General features: G+C 36.0%; 1 protein-coding gene across 7 annotated transcripts in view; it reads right to left on the minus strand.

Moving 5' to 3' along the window:
• Window positions 1–16,609, minus strand: part of LOC127638135 (inositol hexakisphosphate and diphosphoinositol-pentakisphosphate kinase 2-like) — a 37,155-nt gene extending 20,546 nt beyond the window's left edge. For all 7 annotated transcript variants that reach the window (XM_052119506.1, XM_052119501.1, XM_052119505.1 and 4 more), the window contains exons 1-15: window positions 16,478–16,609; window positions 12,368–12,787; window positions 11,669–11,861; window positions 10,565–10,655; window positions 10,360–10,445; window positions 10,027–10,181; window positions 9,834–9,935; window positions 8,785–8,946; window positions 8,565–8,686; window positions 8,292–8,393; window positions 7,999–8,085; window positions 7,831–7,906; window positions 7,042–7,151; window positions 5,546–5,631; window positions 3,641–3,766 (exon numbers count right to left, since the gene is read on the minus strand). In XM_052119506.1, the coding sequence (XP_051975466.1) occupies window positions 3,641–3,766; window positions 5,546–5,631; window positions 7,042–7,151; window positions 7,831–7,906; window positions 7,999–8,085; window positions 8,292–8,393; window positions 8,565–8,686; window positions 8,785–8,946; window positions 9,834–9,935; window positions 10,027–10,181; window positions 10,360–10,445; window positions 10,565–10,655; window positions 11,669–11,861; window positions 12,368–12,517 (1,648 nt within the window). In that variant the 5' untranslated portion in view covers window positions 12,518–12,787; window positions 16,478–16,609. The remainder of the gene's footprint in view (window positions 1–3,640; window positions 3,767–5,545; window positions 5,632–7,041; window positions 7,152–7,830; window positions 7,907–7,998; window positions 8,086–8,291; window positions 8,394–8,564; window positions 8,687–8,784; window positions 8,947–9,833; window positions 9,936–10,026; window positions 10,182–10,359; window positions 10,446–10,564; window positions 10,656–11,668; window positions 11,862–12,367; window positions 12,788–16,477) is intronic.
• Window positions 16,610–19,249: the final 2,640 nt, after the last annotated feature.

Raw genomic sequence — 19,249 nt, forward strand, 5'->3', positions numbered from 1 at the left:
ATAAAATAATCTCGACTAGTTCTTCCTTAGAAGTGTTCAATGTAGCAGCCTGAATGCTTACAAACACAACTTTGTTTTCTGGTAAACTGATGGAAATATGTGCGACCTGACTCCCAAAATAGTGCAGCAGCCAATTGTATTGAAACTGGTAATTTTTGCCAGGTCGATGGTGCATGGGTGCACTGTTTAGGTCGGAAACTAGTTAAATCTGGATGTAACAAAGTACTACTTGAGATGGAAGTGGCCTAAATGTCTCTGTACATGTCAAATTAAACAGTCACTGAGAACATTATTAGGAACACTATGGTCCAAATAAAGATCCCGACATGTTCTTATGCTGTTGTAGCCCATCCTCTTCAAGTTTCGCCATGTTGTCCATTTTGAGATGCTATTTTGCTCAATACAATTGTACAGAGTGGTTATCGGAGTTACTGTAGCCTTTCTGTCAGCTTGAACCAGTCTGAACATTCTCTGTTGAGCGTTCTCATCAACAAGGCGTTTCCGTCCACAGAACTGCTGCTCACTGGATGTTTTTAGTTTTTGGCACCATAGATCTTTCTCACATTCTGGGTCTTGCGAGTAAACTTTGACAGTAAAATTGCAAGATTTACGCTGCTAAAGGCAGAAAACGCGTTATCACAGTCTGTGAAAAAGGTCTTTCTGGAGACGGTTGTGCATGAAAATCCCAAGAGATCAGCAGTTACAGTAATAATCAAAGCAGCACCAACAATTAAGACACGGTCGAAAACACTGAGATCACTTTTTCCCCCATTCTCATGGTTGATGTGAACATTAACTGAAGCTCCTGACCCATATCTGCATGATTTTATGCACTGCACTGCTGCCACATGATTGGCTTATTAGATAATCGCATGAATAAGTAGGTGTTCAAATATTCCTAATACAGTGCTCAGTGAGTAAATACTGTACATGTAAAGAGTACGCCATTCCACATTTTCCTAATATGTGCCGCTCAAGGAATGTAACATTTTATCTAAATGTTGTGTCTCAGGATGACCGATGTCCATATCATGGAAATCTTCTACACAATCCATGGCAAAAGCAAAGCATGGAATGTTCTAGTGACATCCCTCTGATGGCATTAGTTTCACGAGATGGTTGTTAAGATATTAAAATGATACATGGGGCAGACGATGCAATAACCCAATGTCAAGACCACGCACAAATCTAAAAGCTCTTCTTACCACAATCAACAGGGGATTCACAGCCATGGGACCTGCATCTGTCTAGTTAACAATTGAAGGTAAATGAACAGCACATTAACCAGTGCAAGAATGTTAATCTCTGCTAGAAAGCTGACAGTGACGAAATGATAAAAAATGGCTTTGTCTTGATAGGTCTCTCTGAACTCTAGTATTTAATATGTTAAAACTATTTTGTTTTTCAAGAAAGTGCCAGTGAAGGGAGGTGCTTAACCTTCAGAAAATTAACTAACTACTTTTCAAGAGATGTTTACTTTATGTTGATAATAGTTTGTCTAACATATCTTAAAGTTCTCACTCCAAACAAAATTAGATTTTTTTGCCTTTATTATTCTTCGTTTTAAAACAATGGGACTCCAAAATGTACAGCACAAACTGACAAGTTCAGTTAGCAAATGTGAACAAGAATTTTCGGGCTAAGGGGAAATAATTAAACTACACAGGATAGAAGACACAGCCTGACTAAAAATCAGTTTATGCTGGTGTACAGACATTAAATGGAGTGAAGGACTTTTCCTTCCTCCCTGAGCATGCAAACGCCTTTGTATGCCAAGTACACCGAACAGGCAGGTGGAACAGGTTTCCTACCCAAAGCTATGTGCTTTTCATTGCCTCACTACCTAAAATCAGGCACATTTTACATAAATGACACAAAGTCTTGTCAAATATATCATGAGTCTGCAGAGGGAGACCAGAGCTTCCATTCAAATACTGACATTTGTCAAAAATCTTTACAAACAACTGGTTAGTGACATCTCCGATTTCACCCAAAAATAAAAATTCCACTCACCCTCATGCCATCCCAGATGTGTATTACTTTCCTTCTTCTGCTGAACACAAACAAAGACTTTTAGCTAAATATACTCACAAAGCAAGTGAATGGTAATCAATAAGGGGGCTTTCACACGGGTAGTTTAGTCCAAAACAGAGCACGGTGCTCATGAAAAGTTGGTAATGTGAAAGCCGTTTTGCGGACCAGGGAATAGACCACAGTACCAAACCAGAGACTACCTGTAGGAGGTGATCTGAGTTCAGTTGCACTGGAACTGCGGCACGGTTTGTATGAGTAAGAACGCAACATGTACTCGGGCCCACATGCGTTTTTGCCAATTTAAGCATGATGACATCATCAGTTGCACAAACACACACACTTGCATCATGAGTGGCAAGGAAACGTTGCGGGACACAGAAAAGGTGAGGTGCCTTTTATATATGTGAGTGAGTGAGCATACAACCAGCTATGTCCTCAAAAAATATAATTTATGAGCATCAGATATAGTCTCTTTCCTCTGGACATGTACAACTGCTGAATTACAGCATGCAAAGCATTGAGGCACAAGTGTCATTCACTCTGGTGTGCATAATGACACAAAATTAATAACAAACACACAAACACAGTGGCCCGTGTTGTGATTTCCATCATGTGCATGTTTGTGATGACATAAGTTGATGATGTAAAAGCACCAGGGTTTCACAGAATCATACATGAGTCTGAAACCAGACCAACGCTGTTGGGGGCACCAGGAACAATCACGCTTGGATTCGGACCACAGCAAACATGCCCAGCGTGAAAACCACCTAAGACTCCAGTGGTTATATCCATATCATCAGAAGCGATTTGATTTAAGTCCTTTTTTTTTTTGTTATTTTTTTTACAATAAATTATCCTCTCTGACCAGTAGATGATGATATGCACAAAAATAGTGAATTACCAAAATTTAAAGAAGAAGAATGTGAAAGTGGAGATTGACACTACTTAAATATTGATCTCTTTCTCACCCACACTTAAATTAAATCACTTCTGGAGATATAGATTTAACCACCGGAGTCTAATGGATTACTTTTTTGCTGCCTTTACATGCTTTTTAGACCTTCAAAGTTTTGGTCACCATTCATTTGTATTCAAAGGACCAACAGAGCTGAAATATTCTTCTAAAAATATTTGTTTGTATTCTGTAGAAGAAAGTAAGTCAAACATATCTGAGATGGCATAAAGGTGAGTAAATGATGAGAGAATTTTCATTTTTGGGTGAATTATCCCTTTAAGCCTTGTTCGCACTGCACACAAATTCGATTTGGTTTTCAAATCAGATTTTTAGGACTGACTGTCCACAATATCCTTTTGCAAAAGAGGAAATCTAAACAGTTTGTTCAGACAGTGTAGTCAATATTGTTTGCTATAGTAATGACTTTGTCAACTGTTCATACAACACCTGAGGACATAAAAAAAATAGAATAGTTCAGATTCACATAAAAAAAATAAAACCCCATATGTTACTAAGCAGATTTAAATCATATATGCCTGTCTGAACAAAGCCTTTAGTCACTAAAATACATTTATTATCATGCTGGTTAGTAATGCATTCTGGGTGTAATTTCTTCAGTAATGTTTGAAATGTGCAGATGAGGGGTTATACCTTGTCCTCCAGGGTACATGCAACGAAAGGCTCGTCCAAGCTCCTCAGCCTGAACTCTACCCGCAGGGGTAAGCTCACCCCCCCACTTCAGCACTAGGAGCAGTGATGGGCCCTCCTTTAAAGAGTCTGACACAGATACAGAGAGAAACTTAAACTGTATCCATATAACAATGTATAACATAAAAAATAACTGAACAGAATTATTATACTAACACCCAAAGTTTTGTTAATTTTTTTTATCTATGAAGACCTATTTTAAATCCGTATCTTAGTTGTACTTATAACATGAACACACTTGATCGTTTATCCAGTTTTTTCAGTTTATCCATATTTGTGTAGTCAGCATATTTTTTTGCAAATTATTATGAATCAATCCAAAATAATTGCATTAAATCAAACTAATTCATGACTAAATTTTATATTTTATGATGTACTTTCCATTAAGATAATTTTCGGTAACACTTTACAATTAGGTTGTATATGTTAACACTACTTAATGCAATAATTAACATGAACTAACAATGAACAATACTTTTACAGCATTTATTAATCTTGGTTAGTGTTCATTTCCACATAAAATATTTTTTATTTCATTAAAAGTTGTATACGTTAACATTAGTTAAATCCTCTTAAAATCTGGGGCATTTTGGGGCTGCCACCTGCAATTGTTCACACTCAAGTTTAAAAGCTCAGCATATACACATACTGTGGGACTAATTGCCAAAAATGTGCCTAGTTTTTTCCAGAATTTTTTTTTTTTTGTCTAAACTTTGAAACCATGTAATTCTGATTCTGACCACTTCTTCTTCCTCCATAAAAATCTAATTTTATTCCACTCTATGGCAGCAAGTACAAGAAAATTTAATTTTTCCACTATCCCCTTACATCAAAATATACAGATCTGAATTATAGGTTGCACTCTAATGCATTTTAGCTTTCACAGATGTGCTCGTCCATTGACATTCAGTCTAATTTTCGGTTCATGCACCACCCCTATTATTTCATCAAATAATTCGGCCTCTGAGTGGACTATAAGTATAATCTAGGAAATCTTTAGAAATCTGAGATTATCCCCTTTGCGATGTTATATAACATTTTATAATCAATAGTCGATAACTTATATATCCGATGATTTGTTTAACATGCTTTTCAGCGGACAGAATATTTTGTTCTGGACATCTAAGATATAGCATTGAATTATTCACACAAGCAAGCTCACAGAGAAGTGAAAAATGGCTGATGTTTTTTTTTTTTCAAATTAAGGTAAAGCAGATATAATGTTTAGATCTATTTGAGGCTTACAGCAGAAGTGATCGAGATGTTTGTACTTGATGTTACAGATATCATATTTCACTTTGTGATTCTTTTGAACTGTGGTATTAGGGCAACAAAATACACTGTACAATTGCATTCCTGAGAATGAGAGCTTTCATTTGATATACGATTTGTCTATTTAAGTGCTATTTTAAAAACTTTTATATTCATATTAATATTTCTACCACATAACCTCTAGGTGGCGCTGATTTGTGACGCATATGTTTTAGGGACTTATTTTGTTATTTTGTATAACAAATACATAAGTGAAAAGTTCAGATTCCAAGCATTCAAATGATACCAAACATATATTTAGAGACTTGAACTTATAAGCGTAAAGTTTTTTCGTGACGTAGCGACCTGTTTTGGACCCGTCGGGGGGGGGGGGGTCCGTAGATTTGAAGAGATTAATGCATTATGAAATAATATTAATTTTGATAAATTAACATTCACCATAAATTCTGTAAAAATAATTTTCTATTGTTATTTCATGATCCCTTATGCATTAACTAATGTTAATAGAGTATATAGAGCCTTATTGTAAAGTGTTACCATATCTTCTCCGTATTATGCAATTCTAAATATGTATACCTTCCTCTTCACTTGATGCTTTTGGCTGTCCATTTGGCAGATAAGTCAGCTGCACTTTTCTGTTGATCCCTGAGAAATGGCCGTACCTGAAAGACAATACATGGGGAGGGGGGACATAGACATACCATCCCCTCTTAATAAGCATTCTCCCACTGAAAAAACACAGACAGCACACATCGGTCATAGCACTGAGCTCAAACCACTAGCAGGTGCTCAGTGACCACCATGTTTCTGGAAACATGTGTCTGGGTGACCTTCCCAAGCTGGCAGGGGTTAATATATGCCATACCAGGGCTATCTCGAGGGGAATGACAGGCCTTGGGTGGAATAAAACGTGACATTCTGCAACAGTGTCACGTTTTAAAGTTACTCAATACAGCAGACAGAGGGAAATTCTGAAAAGATGTTTTCAATTATTAAATGAAAAACTTTTAAAAGTAGTTTGAATGTGAAGCATTAAAATGTAGGGTAAATTTACCACCATTTGTTCAGCTGCATCAAGTTTGATCATCCCAAATCAAAGCTCTTCCACAAACACCCGTTTCATCAGTTAATCTATAACCATGAACAACTGATAATGTGTTGTTTAGGTGCCTCATTTGAGATTGGTGAGAGGTATAAGGAATGTGGGAGAATCATGAAGGATTAGAAACACTTTTAAAATGGCATGCAGATGCCACACAAAATTTGCCAAGGGATTCATTTTCATAGTATGGTCAATTTCTGAGCCCTCATTAAAGTGTCAGTAGTTTCTACAAAATCTTGTGTTAATGAAGGTTATGATCCACTTTGCCTGCTTTCTAAAGAGACATGAGGGTGCGCACTGATTAATATTCAGGCTGGATTCCCTTTGGAGAGACCGGCCGAGACACAACGAGGGACACAGAGAAAGAGAGAGAGAGAGAAAGGGAATGAAGTTAAGAAACTGATCCATATGAGGACATCTAAGGAGTCAAGGTCACACTAGAGTCAGTTACAAACAGTAAGCTGTGCATGTAACATCACATCTATTTCTCTACATGAGAAATTAAAGTATCCATTATGGTCATGCCTCAAATAATTGGATTCACCTGGATTTCTGAATAAATTGTTCTTAGGATTTTGTCTGAATTTCACAACAATAGACAAACACAGCCTAAAAACAAGACACATACAATCATACATTTTCTATGTAAACATACACAGTGTAATTTATGCAGAAATCCAGGTAAAAACAAAGGGTTCATACAGTATACTTTTTCCTGCAACTGTAAATACTTTGACTTAACACACAACCATATTTAAATGCATTCTGCAGATTAATGAAATCGAATATATGCTTGGGAAAATAGGAATCGGTGACATCTGAACAATTATGGAAAATGACTCAAACACATTTAACGGATGGATAGAGGAGAGGGATGGTGGTGTGTGTACATTAGCTGCCTGCAAACTCACAGGGTTGTAATTGAGGGTAGGGCAGCTCAGCCGTTTCATTTTTTTAATAGCTTACTCACATCTCCAGAACAGTCTTCAGCTGTTCAAGTTTGGATTTCTTCTCCTCAATCTCACAGTCATTGTGCTGGACCAGTTCTGCTAAGAGCTGACGAGCAATGTCCAGCACTTCCTGCCACACATCAAATCGTTTTTTTAAGTAGGGCTGTGAATCGATTATAAATGTTAGGGGGCGAATGAATTACTAATGACTAATTAATTGCACTTATACATATATATATATATATATTCCCAAAATTAATTGCATGTATAACTTAATCAGCATCTGCTGACAGCCCTAGGCCTAAATCAACTAATTACATGATTTATTGTCACACTAAACACTAGAGATGCTCTTGATATGATTATTCCTAGAATTCCTATATCAATGCATGTGTTTGTCACACACCGATGAGTCACACGGCTGCTGCATTCCAAAGGTTTGTAACGTTACATGCAACCTGACAGAGATGGGTCAGTCCTACTTGACCTTTTGCCCCTGTGGTGCACATTCCAGGCCAGGAGCCTTGACTGGTCTGAAACTAAAATATCACTTCATTTCTTGCATTGTTTCTAGACATGTCCTATCCTAGTATGCATTTGTTTTTATTTCTTGGATTAATCACCTCTACCTTTATTATTCTCATTTATACATCTTTGGATGAAAGTGGCAGCTAAATAAATGTAAACGTAAATGCAAGTAGCACGTTTTAGTAATATTTACAGAAATAAATTACATATAAATTCAATTTACGATACTTATATAACTATTAGACTTTGTTCAATCTAGTTATTTTATAAAGTAGACCAACCTGGAGCTGTTTTGGTTTCTTCAGTTTGAGTTTCCCGGACTTGTATCCGCCATATTTTTCAAACAGATCAAAAAACCTGAAACAAATAGAACTCGTCAAACTCAGAGGATAATACATTATTATAAGGTTACAGTATTTAAAACAGTAAACACACTGTAAGATACTTACAGGGCATTCCTAACCTCCATCTTCATCTTCTGTTTGGGTGTACGGTCACCATGGCGAATTACAGCAATAACACAACGAAGTTCCATCCTATGGACAACAAAAATGACACTCCTTAATGTGTTCCACATTAAAAACAAAAACACCATGACAGTCAGCTTAGGTACTAATGAATCTGATCTTTTTTACCTCTAGGTTTAGTTTTAACTTTGTTTTTGCTGATATACAATCTTTATAAAAAAATAGCTATAACATGGAAAAACATTCATAACTTTAGGAAAGAGTGGTACACCCACATGGTTCCTGAGGTAGTTGGGACAATAGGGATGTCCTCTGCTTCCATGGGGATAGACCAGGGGATGTGGAACTGAGGAGCCAGCTCTCGCATCACCATGTTCCTGAGGGAAAGATATCATTGTAAAACAGGGAGCTAAAATCTAGAAATGTATTTTAGGGTGCTATTGCAACTTCTGCAACTTCTTAAACCAAAGAAAATCATCTTTTATTCATAGGCAAATGCTTGATATGAGTTGTGTATGCAAATATAGTGAAAATGGCAAAACACCTACCCCAAGACTTTGGCACAATCATCATAGTACTTCATGGAGTTCTTTACAAAGCTGAATCCATTAACATCACACACAAAAGAGTGCCCGTTTGCACGGAGGAGGTCAAAACCACAGACTGTTTGCTGTGTTGGAAAGATGTTATAAAAACACTTTATTAACATCCTTAGTCCATAGATATTGGCAATACCTTCTTCCAATGTTTTTCATTTCAGAGTTTTACCTTGAAAGCAAGACACACTTTTCTGGCCACAAGTTTCTCCATTGCAGTGAGCATCACTGGATAGCGAATCTCCTTCCCTTCACTGTCTCTCTCCACTTTCCCATCTAGAGCAGGAGACTTACGGGCCTCAGCATGAGCGTAATCAGGCCCTACGGTGTAAACCTACAACACCAAACAAAGCTTAACAATGAGAACTTGTTGCCTAATAACCTGACAAAATGTAAAGTCATGTAAATGACTTAGAGTCCTGTCTAACTGTTTTTACAGCATTTTGCACAGGAGCAACACATCTTTTTAGATGCTGTATAAGGTTAAAAAGCCAACAATGTCAACAATGGCATCTCCAGACATCTGCATTCTGTTATATTTGTTGCGCTGCCTCTATTTTTAGCACCAGAGAACGTTCAGTTTTAAAAGGCCTCTATCAGAGTAAGGTCATACACGTTTAAAACAAAAAAACATCTGCAAACATAGATTTTTGTGGATTACCCCCATTTATGTGGCATGAAACACACATAGGGGCATTTTGGTAGTTTATTTACTGTAGGCATGTTTTGGGCACATGTCTGTTAAAATTTTTTCCATCAAAACTGGAGAAAACCCCAACAATTTAAAATGTCGTAAACGTGGTTTCCTTATGTTGTGAGATTTTTAGAATTAGAACATTCTTGGTAGTTACCAGCATAATGCTGTGCATGTTAACTCATTCACTGACAAAGAGAGCAAAGTAGTCACAAAAATAAAAACCGACCCTTGAAATCCAATAGCTACATGAGAGATGCTTGTAAATGCCAGGTGTAAACAGCAATCTGTCTCACCTGGCACCTTGAGATTGCATCAACCGAGACAAATAATACTCCCATCAAACTGTAGACCAGCCAGTGGGATGCTAAAGGGGGATGCTAAGTTAATGCTTAAAACGTTTAAGTCCCTGGATAGAGAAGTCATTTGCAAAATTAGACCAATGTTTTGCAGGTAAAAGCCCAAAAATACATCAGTGTTAAAGGGATTAATACCAGGTGTAAATATTGCTAAAAGGCCAGACGAACCTTTACATCTGTGCCATCTGTGGGCATGAATTCCTCATAGATGTATGATCCAGTCTTTCGTACGTTACTTTCCGGAGAATACACACTGCTCCGACTGCCAATCTACAGGACAGAAGTCATAAGTTCTATGTCATAAAAATCATAAAAATGTATTGAGCGTATTTAAAAAATACATAAACTATCCATAATGTACCTTTCTAAAGAGACGCTGGCTGCCTCCTCCAGCAGAAGTTGGATAATAGATGTAGACGTTGTGGTCCTCTGCGGAGACGGGTTTCTCCACAAAGGGCTTCTGAAATACTTCTCCATTTACTTCCACATGGTCCTCACTCTCCACCAGGTTGCACTCTGATGTTGCAAACGAGTCAAAAAGTCACAACCTTTACAATCTATCTTTGAGGAACTTAACAATTCAGCTATTTTTTAACACAGACAAAACAGGAACACATTATTACAGAAGGGAAATCTTACAAGTAATGGATTAACATGCGCATTATCATAATAGTGCCAAAATGATGACCTTTACCCTCTGGCCTGTCAGGGTCTCGGTTCAACACTGCATAGCGTGGAAGATCAATGCCCTCTTCCTGTAGAATCCTGTACACTTCCCTCCTAAAACAAAGAAAACAGAGATATACTGCACCAGTTTGTACCAGAACACTATTCTATGTCTTGTAACAGGGTTTGCTTATCAAGATTAATTTATTCATTTGATTTTATTTAATGCACACCTGTCCTGAATGAAATACTGCATATTGAGGTCATTGATCAGGAGAGGGCTTCGTAGTTTGGCATAACTCACTGCTTTGTCAAGGGGAAATCCTTCAAGAACAGAAAACAAGTAAAGTGATTCATTCCCAAGATTTGTAATTATTATTATACAGCTTGAATTGAATTAAAGGAATATTCTAATACAAGTTACTCTCAATTGACAGCATTTGTGGCATAATGCTGATTACCACAAAAATGTATTTTGACTTGTTCCTCCTTTTCTTTAACAAAAAGCAAATATCTGGGTTCCACTGAGGCATTTATAATGGAAGTGAATTAACATTAATATTATCACTGTTTCAAAATTATAGCAACAAGACATAAACAATATTTATGAAAACAGGATTTGAATGTGATAAAATCACTTACTAACCTTTTCTGTGTAAAGGTAAAGCCAATTTTACAACTTTGTTGCCATGACAATATGATAACGTTTTTGTGGTAATCAACATTATGCCACAAATGATGGCAATTGAGCTTAACCTGTATTTAACCTGGAACATTCCTTTAAATTGGATTGCAACAATTCAATATCAATTCCTATGCTAATGCTGCCTTCAAGTCAAGATTTTGGTGAGAGAAAAAAAATAATAATAATTTGGATTGGGTCATTTCATATTTACCATATAAAATATTTAAGCTTTATTTTTTTATTTACTTCATATAGAATAGTAGAAACAAACAGGAAATTGGGAGAGAGAAAGGGGGAATGGGACTGGGACATACAGTCTCCCATACTAGATTCAAACATGGGTCCCCATGAGCCAACAGCTCTTACAGTACATACTGTCAATTGTCAACATTTCCAATTGTACCTACATTTTGACCAATGGCAATTTGATTATGGCACGACTCTTTAAGTGTCACACCCCCAACTTGAAAAATCAGTGGGCTCCCCCCATTGTAATTACAACATCTCTGGTGCCGTTCTTGTGAACTCATCTTGTACTGTATTTATGATTATTACAACATGACTTGAAGGCTGCACAAAGAAAATAGACACAACACGGAACATCTAAACGTAAAACTTCTATGGTGGAGTGTGAAACTGTGATGTCTGGTACCTTTGGAATGGAAGGAAATGAGGCAGTCACACAGGGGCCACTTCTCAACCGGTTCATTGAGAATAACTTCCTCTGGAAAAATCACCACTGTGATGTACTCAAACTTACAGAGCCTCTCTAGAATTTCAGTCATTGGTTTGGATTGAGACTTCTTAGTCATGGAGCAGATTCCCACCAAGATCTGATGCTCTGACTGAGAGCAGAGAAAGGGAATGTGTGTGTTAGCTTTGTAACATTTTGAGGCTAGAAACAGCCTTTGAAATCCAGCTATTGTCTTTTCTTTGAATGATATTCATATCTGTGAACCGTGACCCAATCTCTTTCGTACAAATTACCTGTAAAAAAACATAGCAACTAACTAGCAATGCTTAAACTAACATCTACATTTCACTACACATCATCTAACCATCTATGAACATTTCAACAATAACTACATAAATTATACATGAAAAGATCCCTCCTGGTAAATTCCAATAAATTATAAGCTTACTGTTTTTGTATTATTTTATTTACTATTTTTACTTTGCAGTCCGTTTCAAATCGTTGCACACATTTCATTGTTTACTTCCATTATATTACATAGAGCCTGCTGTCAATTAATGTTTAGATTTGTTATTTGTTAAAAAGCATAAAGAAAATTAAAGGATAAGGAAAAAAGAAAAGAACAAAATTGCAGCATATCCATATGGCATTTCATACCTGTTCCTCATCGTCCTCCTCATCTCCATAAGGACCTGAGATGTTCCTCATGTCTCTATCGTCCAGTTCTCTGCTCTTACCATCCTCACAACCAATCAGGAACCTGGGAAGTCCACATTTACTCAACGGTTGTCCTCTTGACTCTGACATTTCTGTCGAGTCTCGGTCAAACAGTCAAATTCACAGCACACCATCTTGTGCTGAAATTCAGTGGTGGAACCATTAGATAGGCTGGATAAGATGTTTAGTCCAGTGAGATGAAGGTGCAGAGGTGATTTCTAAGCCAAGGTTGAATTAAATACAGACAAAGTGTTTAGTCCTTAAAGATTTCAGTTTCATACTTTCAACCAAAAGCCAGGAACCGGTTTTGAGCTCATCCTAAATAGTGCCCTGACAGAATTGCCAACTTCATGTTCCTACCTGCAATAAAAACAAATACCACATTCATAGTACATTTTGAAGGGTAAACAAGTAGACAATAGTCTACTAAAAGTCAACATGAAACAAGCATTCACAAGCCATTTTTCTTCCGTAATGTGGGCCAATCATTTCCACTTGTGTGTGTACACAGAGTATGCATTTATGTATTTACAGTTGAAGCAACTTTTCTAAAGCGATACCTTAATGTTCCATGCCTTCCAGTGTGCAGACTGCAAAGGAAAGAATGCAGTGCAGAATGTTGGCAATATTTCCTGTATATCATTATCATATTTCCATACCCATGCTGATACAATTCTACACAGGCCACAGCAGGTTGCAGTAAGGTCATGCTAGCTACGCCTGCTAGATGTTTAAATAAACAGTGCACTATTACTCACTCAAACTATCCAGAGGATACATTTTAGATGGTGTATAAAACTTTCATCAAGGTATCAAGATATAAAAACATGTAAAATAATCTTGTCATAATGTTTTGCAGTTTAGAATAGTGCAAGCCATGAGTATGACAGATTGCGTGTGACCTAGGGTCCAATAATAGCCCCTGGCCTCTGGAAGAGGTGAATCTGGGGGAGGAGGGGTGAGAGACTTGGATCAAATGTTGCAGTCCATGGCATTCAATGATAACTCACCACACCATGGATGTGTTGACAGGGAACATTAAGAGGAAGCCGTCTTATGCAACCCAGGGTCAAGGAATACCAACAGAGAACTACAAACTCATAAATAAATGTTATTCTCACTTACAGTTAAAGCTACAAATATATTAAACCACAGTCCATATAATGGAAGATAGAGAAGATATAGAAACTAAACCACAGTCCAATATAATGAATGATAGTGAAGATATAGCTATTTTTAATGCTTTTTAAAGGTCTTAAGGACACACTAAGCAGAAGTCTTGGAATATAATGCAGCAGTCATACAGACTATTTTAATGGTGATTCTTGTTTTGTACGGAGCTTGACAGCCTGTTAGCATTATGAACTGTTGTTGTATGTAGAAGACATGCGTAAAGAGTCTTAAAAAATTTCCACTTTGTGTTGCACTGAAAAAAATAACAGCAAACAGGTTTGGAATGACAAAATGTGTAAAAGAAATTATGAGTAAATAATGACAGAATATACATTTTTGTATTAAATATTTTTTTAACATACACTGCACTCATCAAAATCTGTTTTGTTTTTTTAACACACATGCAACAAACACTAGGGCTGGGTATTGATACAGATTTCCCCGATTCAATATCGATTCAAGTGGGTATATTTCTGTTATATGTCACTTTTTCTTACATATTTGTCTTTGGACACATTACACAGAACAACTTTTACTCTCAACACACAGTGAAAGGATCTCGCTGCTGAGTACTTCACCACTATACAACACAATTACTGGAAAGTGAAATGTAAACATTTACCAGCAGGTAAAAAATATATATGTATTAATTATACAATAATTCAGTTGCTAATGCGAGTGATTTTCTCTCATTGTGGTAAAGGGTTGCATATGGAATAAAAGATTGATTTTGGGGTTTAAGAATCGATATCGAGATTGTTCAAATGAAGATTGCGATGCATCGGAAAAACTAAGTTTTTCTGCCTTCTTCAACAGAGCCTGACCTGTGTTGTGCAATCTAGCTTTAGCGTTAAGCAAACGTGTCAACGTAACTAGGGATCCAAATATTTAGCATTTAACATACATTATGAAAATGTCTAAAATGTTCATACATTTTTCATATTTTTCAACCTTAAGTGGACAACTTTAGTAATGTTTATGTCTTAAGGAATCCTTGGTTTCTACTACCTTAGATCAGAGCTAGTTTAACACAATGTCAAAGTCTCACGTTATAGGAAACAGATCAGAGGCCAAAATGTATCAGCAACATGCCAAATGATCCCGTGCCCAAGATGATGAATCCAGCAGAACACCAAGCAGCTACTCATCGAGACAGCCTCTGACCTTTGAGACCATATCCTGTGAAGTGCATTCATTATCACAGGGTAGATTGCCTCCATTTAACAGGTTATTTCTGTCGTAAATGATTATCATTAAGATACTACGACAACATCACTGCAAGAACCTTGTAATTAAATACTGAGTAATGACTGAACACGATCATATAGCATATGGATCTAATATGGGCCAAATAATTTGCTTTCAATGTAAATCAAAAAATATATCGACATATTTGTTTATCTTTTCATTAATTATCATATTATGTTGAGCCTACAGCCTACTTTTTTTCTTTGTTCATTGGTAAAATGCATTAATTGAAAATGTAAAGAAATTTAACGAAGCATTAACAATATGCAGATAGCATTAAAGTTAAAGGTGCAATCGGTTACTTTTTTGTTTGTATCATCTTATATTTACAGTGACACCTAGTGGCATAATCCAGCATAATTCAAAATCAGTAGTTTTCATTTATCGATGACATTGTACAAATCCACTACTTACAGTGAGACATGATTACATTAATCCAAGAATGAAAGTGTCCAATAAAAGGATGATTACTGAGACATTAATCCAAGAATGAAAGTGTCCAATAAAAGGATGATTACTGAGATTAAGCGAGTTGTATTTGATTGGTCATGTGATTCTTACATGGCAGCCCGCATGATGGGACCCTCTCCATGCAGAATAAAAAAAGCTTTTATAAGGTTACTGATATGACTTGAGTCTTCATATCATGTTAGTGGTCATGAGTTTATGCATAGGTCTCAAAACTAATATTCATTTATTTTGGAGTAATACTTTTTTAAAGAGGAAAAAATTACTGTGTGCCCCTTAAAGACAATCAAATGAGCTTACAGTTGATAAGAATATAAAGAGAGCTATGCTGCATCACTGGTCTGACTGATGTGGTAAATTATTAACTAACAGGTTAATTATTACTGATATTTAGTAAAAACCATTCCTATTCTATTACATTAAAAAGTTTAAATAGTCGAGAAGCTGCAGGTAGGATCAAACTGGGAACTTATGAACAAATACTTTTGCCCTGCCCACCATAAAGGCTTTTCAGTCACATATCTGTCATGACATGACATTTTAAGGTACATTTTCAGGTTACTAATCATTTGTAACCAGCACATACCAACCTAACAAATGAACCATAATAGAGAATCACGCCATGCAGGTATGAACCACATCAAGAGAGTGTCCCAGTGTTGGAAAATGCACATCTGCAGCTGTCAGACTAATGCCTGCATTTTTACACTACCTAAAAAGTAGACACACAGTGCCCAAATGATATGCTGGTGGATACATGCATGATGGACCAATGAGAAGTCAAGCAGCAATGCAACTACTATCCGACATCCGGCAGCTCCCATTTCATCTGTATACAATAAAACTGATGACGGAGAGCGAGATGACGGTTGTAGATCGAGTCTTAATACAAATTATAGTATTAATAAATAAGAAAAATGTTATTGAATAATAATATTACATATAAAACGTCCAAATATATTGAACAATGGTGTATTAGAGGAACCCAGCAGTCTCCACCCGAATCACTTGACAAGTAGGAAACAATTGTTGCAGCACTCCATCACTGCCTTCTTGTAAAATAACACAGCAGCAAACAAACTCAACACAAACTTTAGATATAATCCCACAACAAACTGACAAGACTGCGACATGGCATCTCCCAAGCTGCAGTATACTCACAAGTTTGAAAGAAGAACTTGACCAGGGTTTAACTTCCTCGTCTGCTGTCAATGGCTTACAGAGCGAGATTGGTGCTGCGCATGTATTTACCTTTGAAAAACATTTTACATGCGCTTTCATTCGGGCTTCAAGTATTCTGGGACACAGACACTACACAGAAATTACTGCCACCTACAGCACTGGCGAAACACCACGAATTTTAAAGGGGTCACGCCATGGTTTTTTTTATTGTATTATTATGTTCCCTTAGGTGCAATTATAGTATTAATATATTTTTTTTTAAGAAAAACTTTTAAAATCTAGTGATTTATGACCTTTTCCCACCCTGTTTCTCATCCTCTGATTCAAACAGTCTGTTTTGGGGGCGTTTTCCATTTAAGACTTCAGTGTTAACGCCCACTGTTATGATTGGCTAACGTCAGTGCCTATGTATCAATTATTGACGCCCCCAGCCAGAACAATATGCAAGTAAACTAAGTAAAAACACTGTGATTATTCATAATGAATGAAATTGCGCTTTAAAAAGTAGTTTAAAGTTTAAAATAGATTAGGCCTACTTACAGTTTGCGTCGTCGTTGTTCCCAGAATAGTCGGCACGGACTTATCTTTGAGCAACAGTTTTCTGGCAAAGAAAGCATCATATTGAGATTTGTTCTCAAAACAGTCATCCTTAAAATGTACAGAACAAACACTTAAGTTAACACTGCCGTGACTGGAACGTCCGCAAAAAATAAACTGCATCCATTTTTCCCTGACGTCTGGATCTTTCGGCAGCTTATTCAGAGGTTTTGTTTGACCACAGCCAGGAACAGCACATCTGTGTGGCATCGTAATTTTCCTGTGCACAAGTAGTCTCTGTCAGAGCTCGCTGTCCATCGACTGAACACTTGTGAGGCGCACGGCGATACTGAAATGAGCGTAGCTGTCTTGCGCTTAAAGCGTAGTTATCTTGTGCTGGAGGCGGTCATATGCAAACGCTGTTACGTCACTTCTAACCGACACGTCACTTCTAACCATGAATCCAGAACGAGCTGTATTTTGAGCTTGATTAAATAAATGATTCGTTTAGAATGGGGAGGACGTCTTAAAATATTAAACTTGCAGGACGTTTTAATGATACAAAGACCTCTTATATACCAAAAGATCAAGGCAAATTTGGTTTCTCATGTCATGACCCCTTTAAATATTTTATAGAAGTAAAAATTATGATGAAGGATCACTAAAGTGGTTTGTAGTGTTAACGAAAGCCAAGTAAGTAATATGTTTACTTTGAATCAAATTACACTTCTAATGATACTTAAAATACATTCTAAAATACCCCAAACAAATCTTTGTTAATGTACTGTATATATACATACATACACAGGGTTGGGGAGTAACGGAATTCATGTAACGGGATTACATATTTAAAATACAAAATATAAGTATTAAGTATAACTGTATTCGACTACAGTTAAAATTTTAATAATTGGTATTTATAATACAGTTACATTCAAAAAGTATTTGGATCACTGAAGAGATTACTTTGCATTTTATTGTCATTTGTTTCATTTAATATTTAGTCCTTTCAGATAGAAAACATTTATACATATAAATGATACGATCCAAAGTGCATTTGAAAAGCGGTGAAACACTTTCTTATGATGTGTTACATTCATACGAGCAGACAGAGAAGAAAGTTTGAAGTAAGTCTGGAGCAGAAGAAATAGAAATAAACCTTGTGTAAATTGTCAGCTTTACGCTAACCTAAAATGCTATTTCTAGCCATTTTACATGCACATGTTACCAGACACAATCATATTTTTTATCAAGAAAAATCATAATTAAATTTTTTCTAGAAAGACCTTTGATATTAGGGCAAAAATCATATTCTTGATATTAAGTTTTGTATTGTTTTCCAGTAAAAATATCTAAAAATCCTTAAAGCAAGATCAATTTGATTGATGTTGTTTTAGAAACAACACTGCATAAGATATAGAGATAAGAAATAGAGATATTTATTTCTCTATTTTCAGAGAATGTATTTTTAACGTGTATTTTGTCTTACTGTACTGGCAAAGTTTTTATAGTCAAAACAAGTGAAAAAAATCTACCAGTGCTGAAGAAGTAATCCAAAGTATTTAGAATACGTTACGGAGTAATCTAACGGAATATGTTACAAATTAAATTTTACAGCAGGTATTCTGTAATCTGTACTGGAATACATTTCAAAAGTAAAACTCCCAACCCTGTATATATGTATATGTATGTTTACTTTGAATCAAATTACATTTCTAATAATTCTTAAAATATTCTAAAATACCCCAAATAAAACATTGTTAATGTACTGTATATACAGTGTGTGTGTGTGTGTGTGTGTGTGTGTGTATATATATATACTGTATATATGTAATTTTATATATTTTTTTATTTACAGTATAACAAAAAAAAACTATTTGCCATTGGGGTATGAATAAAAAACCTTGATTAAAGTGTAAAATACATTTATTTTCTTACCAAAAAGCAAATAGTTATTTCTTGTTTTAAACAGAAACCCCACTACATTTTGTTTGATTTCTCTGAAAATAAGACGATGTCTTGTCATTCTGCTTTTTCCTTGTCATATCTTGTCAAGTAATTTTGTTTTAAGGATGTTTAGATATTTTGACCGAGAAATAAGACAAAAATACTAGGAAAGACATTTTTTTTTTTTTTTTTTTTTTTTTGCAGTGTACTTCAAGGTATTTAAAGAATACGGGACATTTTCATAAAATATTGTATACCTTTGTACAT

Source organism: Xyrauchen texanus, chromosome 46, assembly GCF_025860055.1.
Source record: "Xyrauchen texanus isolate HMW12.3.18 chromosome 46, RBS_HiC_50CHRs, whole genome shotgun sequence".
Lineage (NCBI taxonomy): Eukaryota > Metazoa > Chordata > Actinopteri > Cypriniformes > Catostomidae > Xyrauchen > Xyrauchen texanus.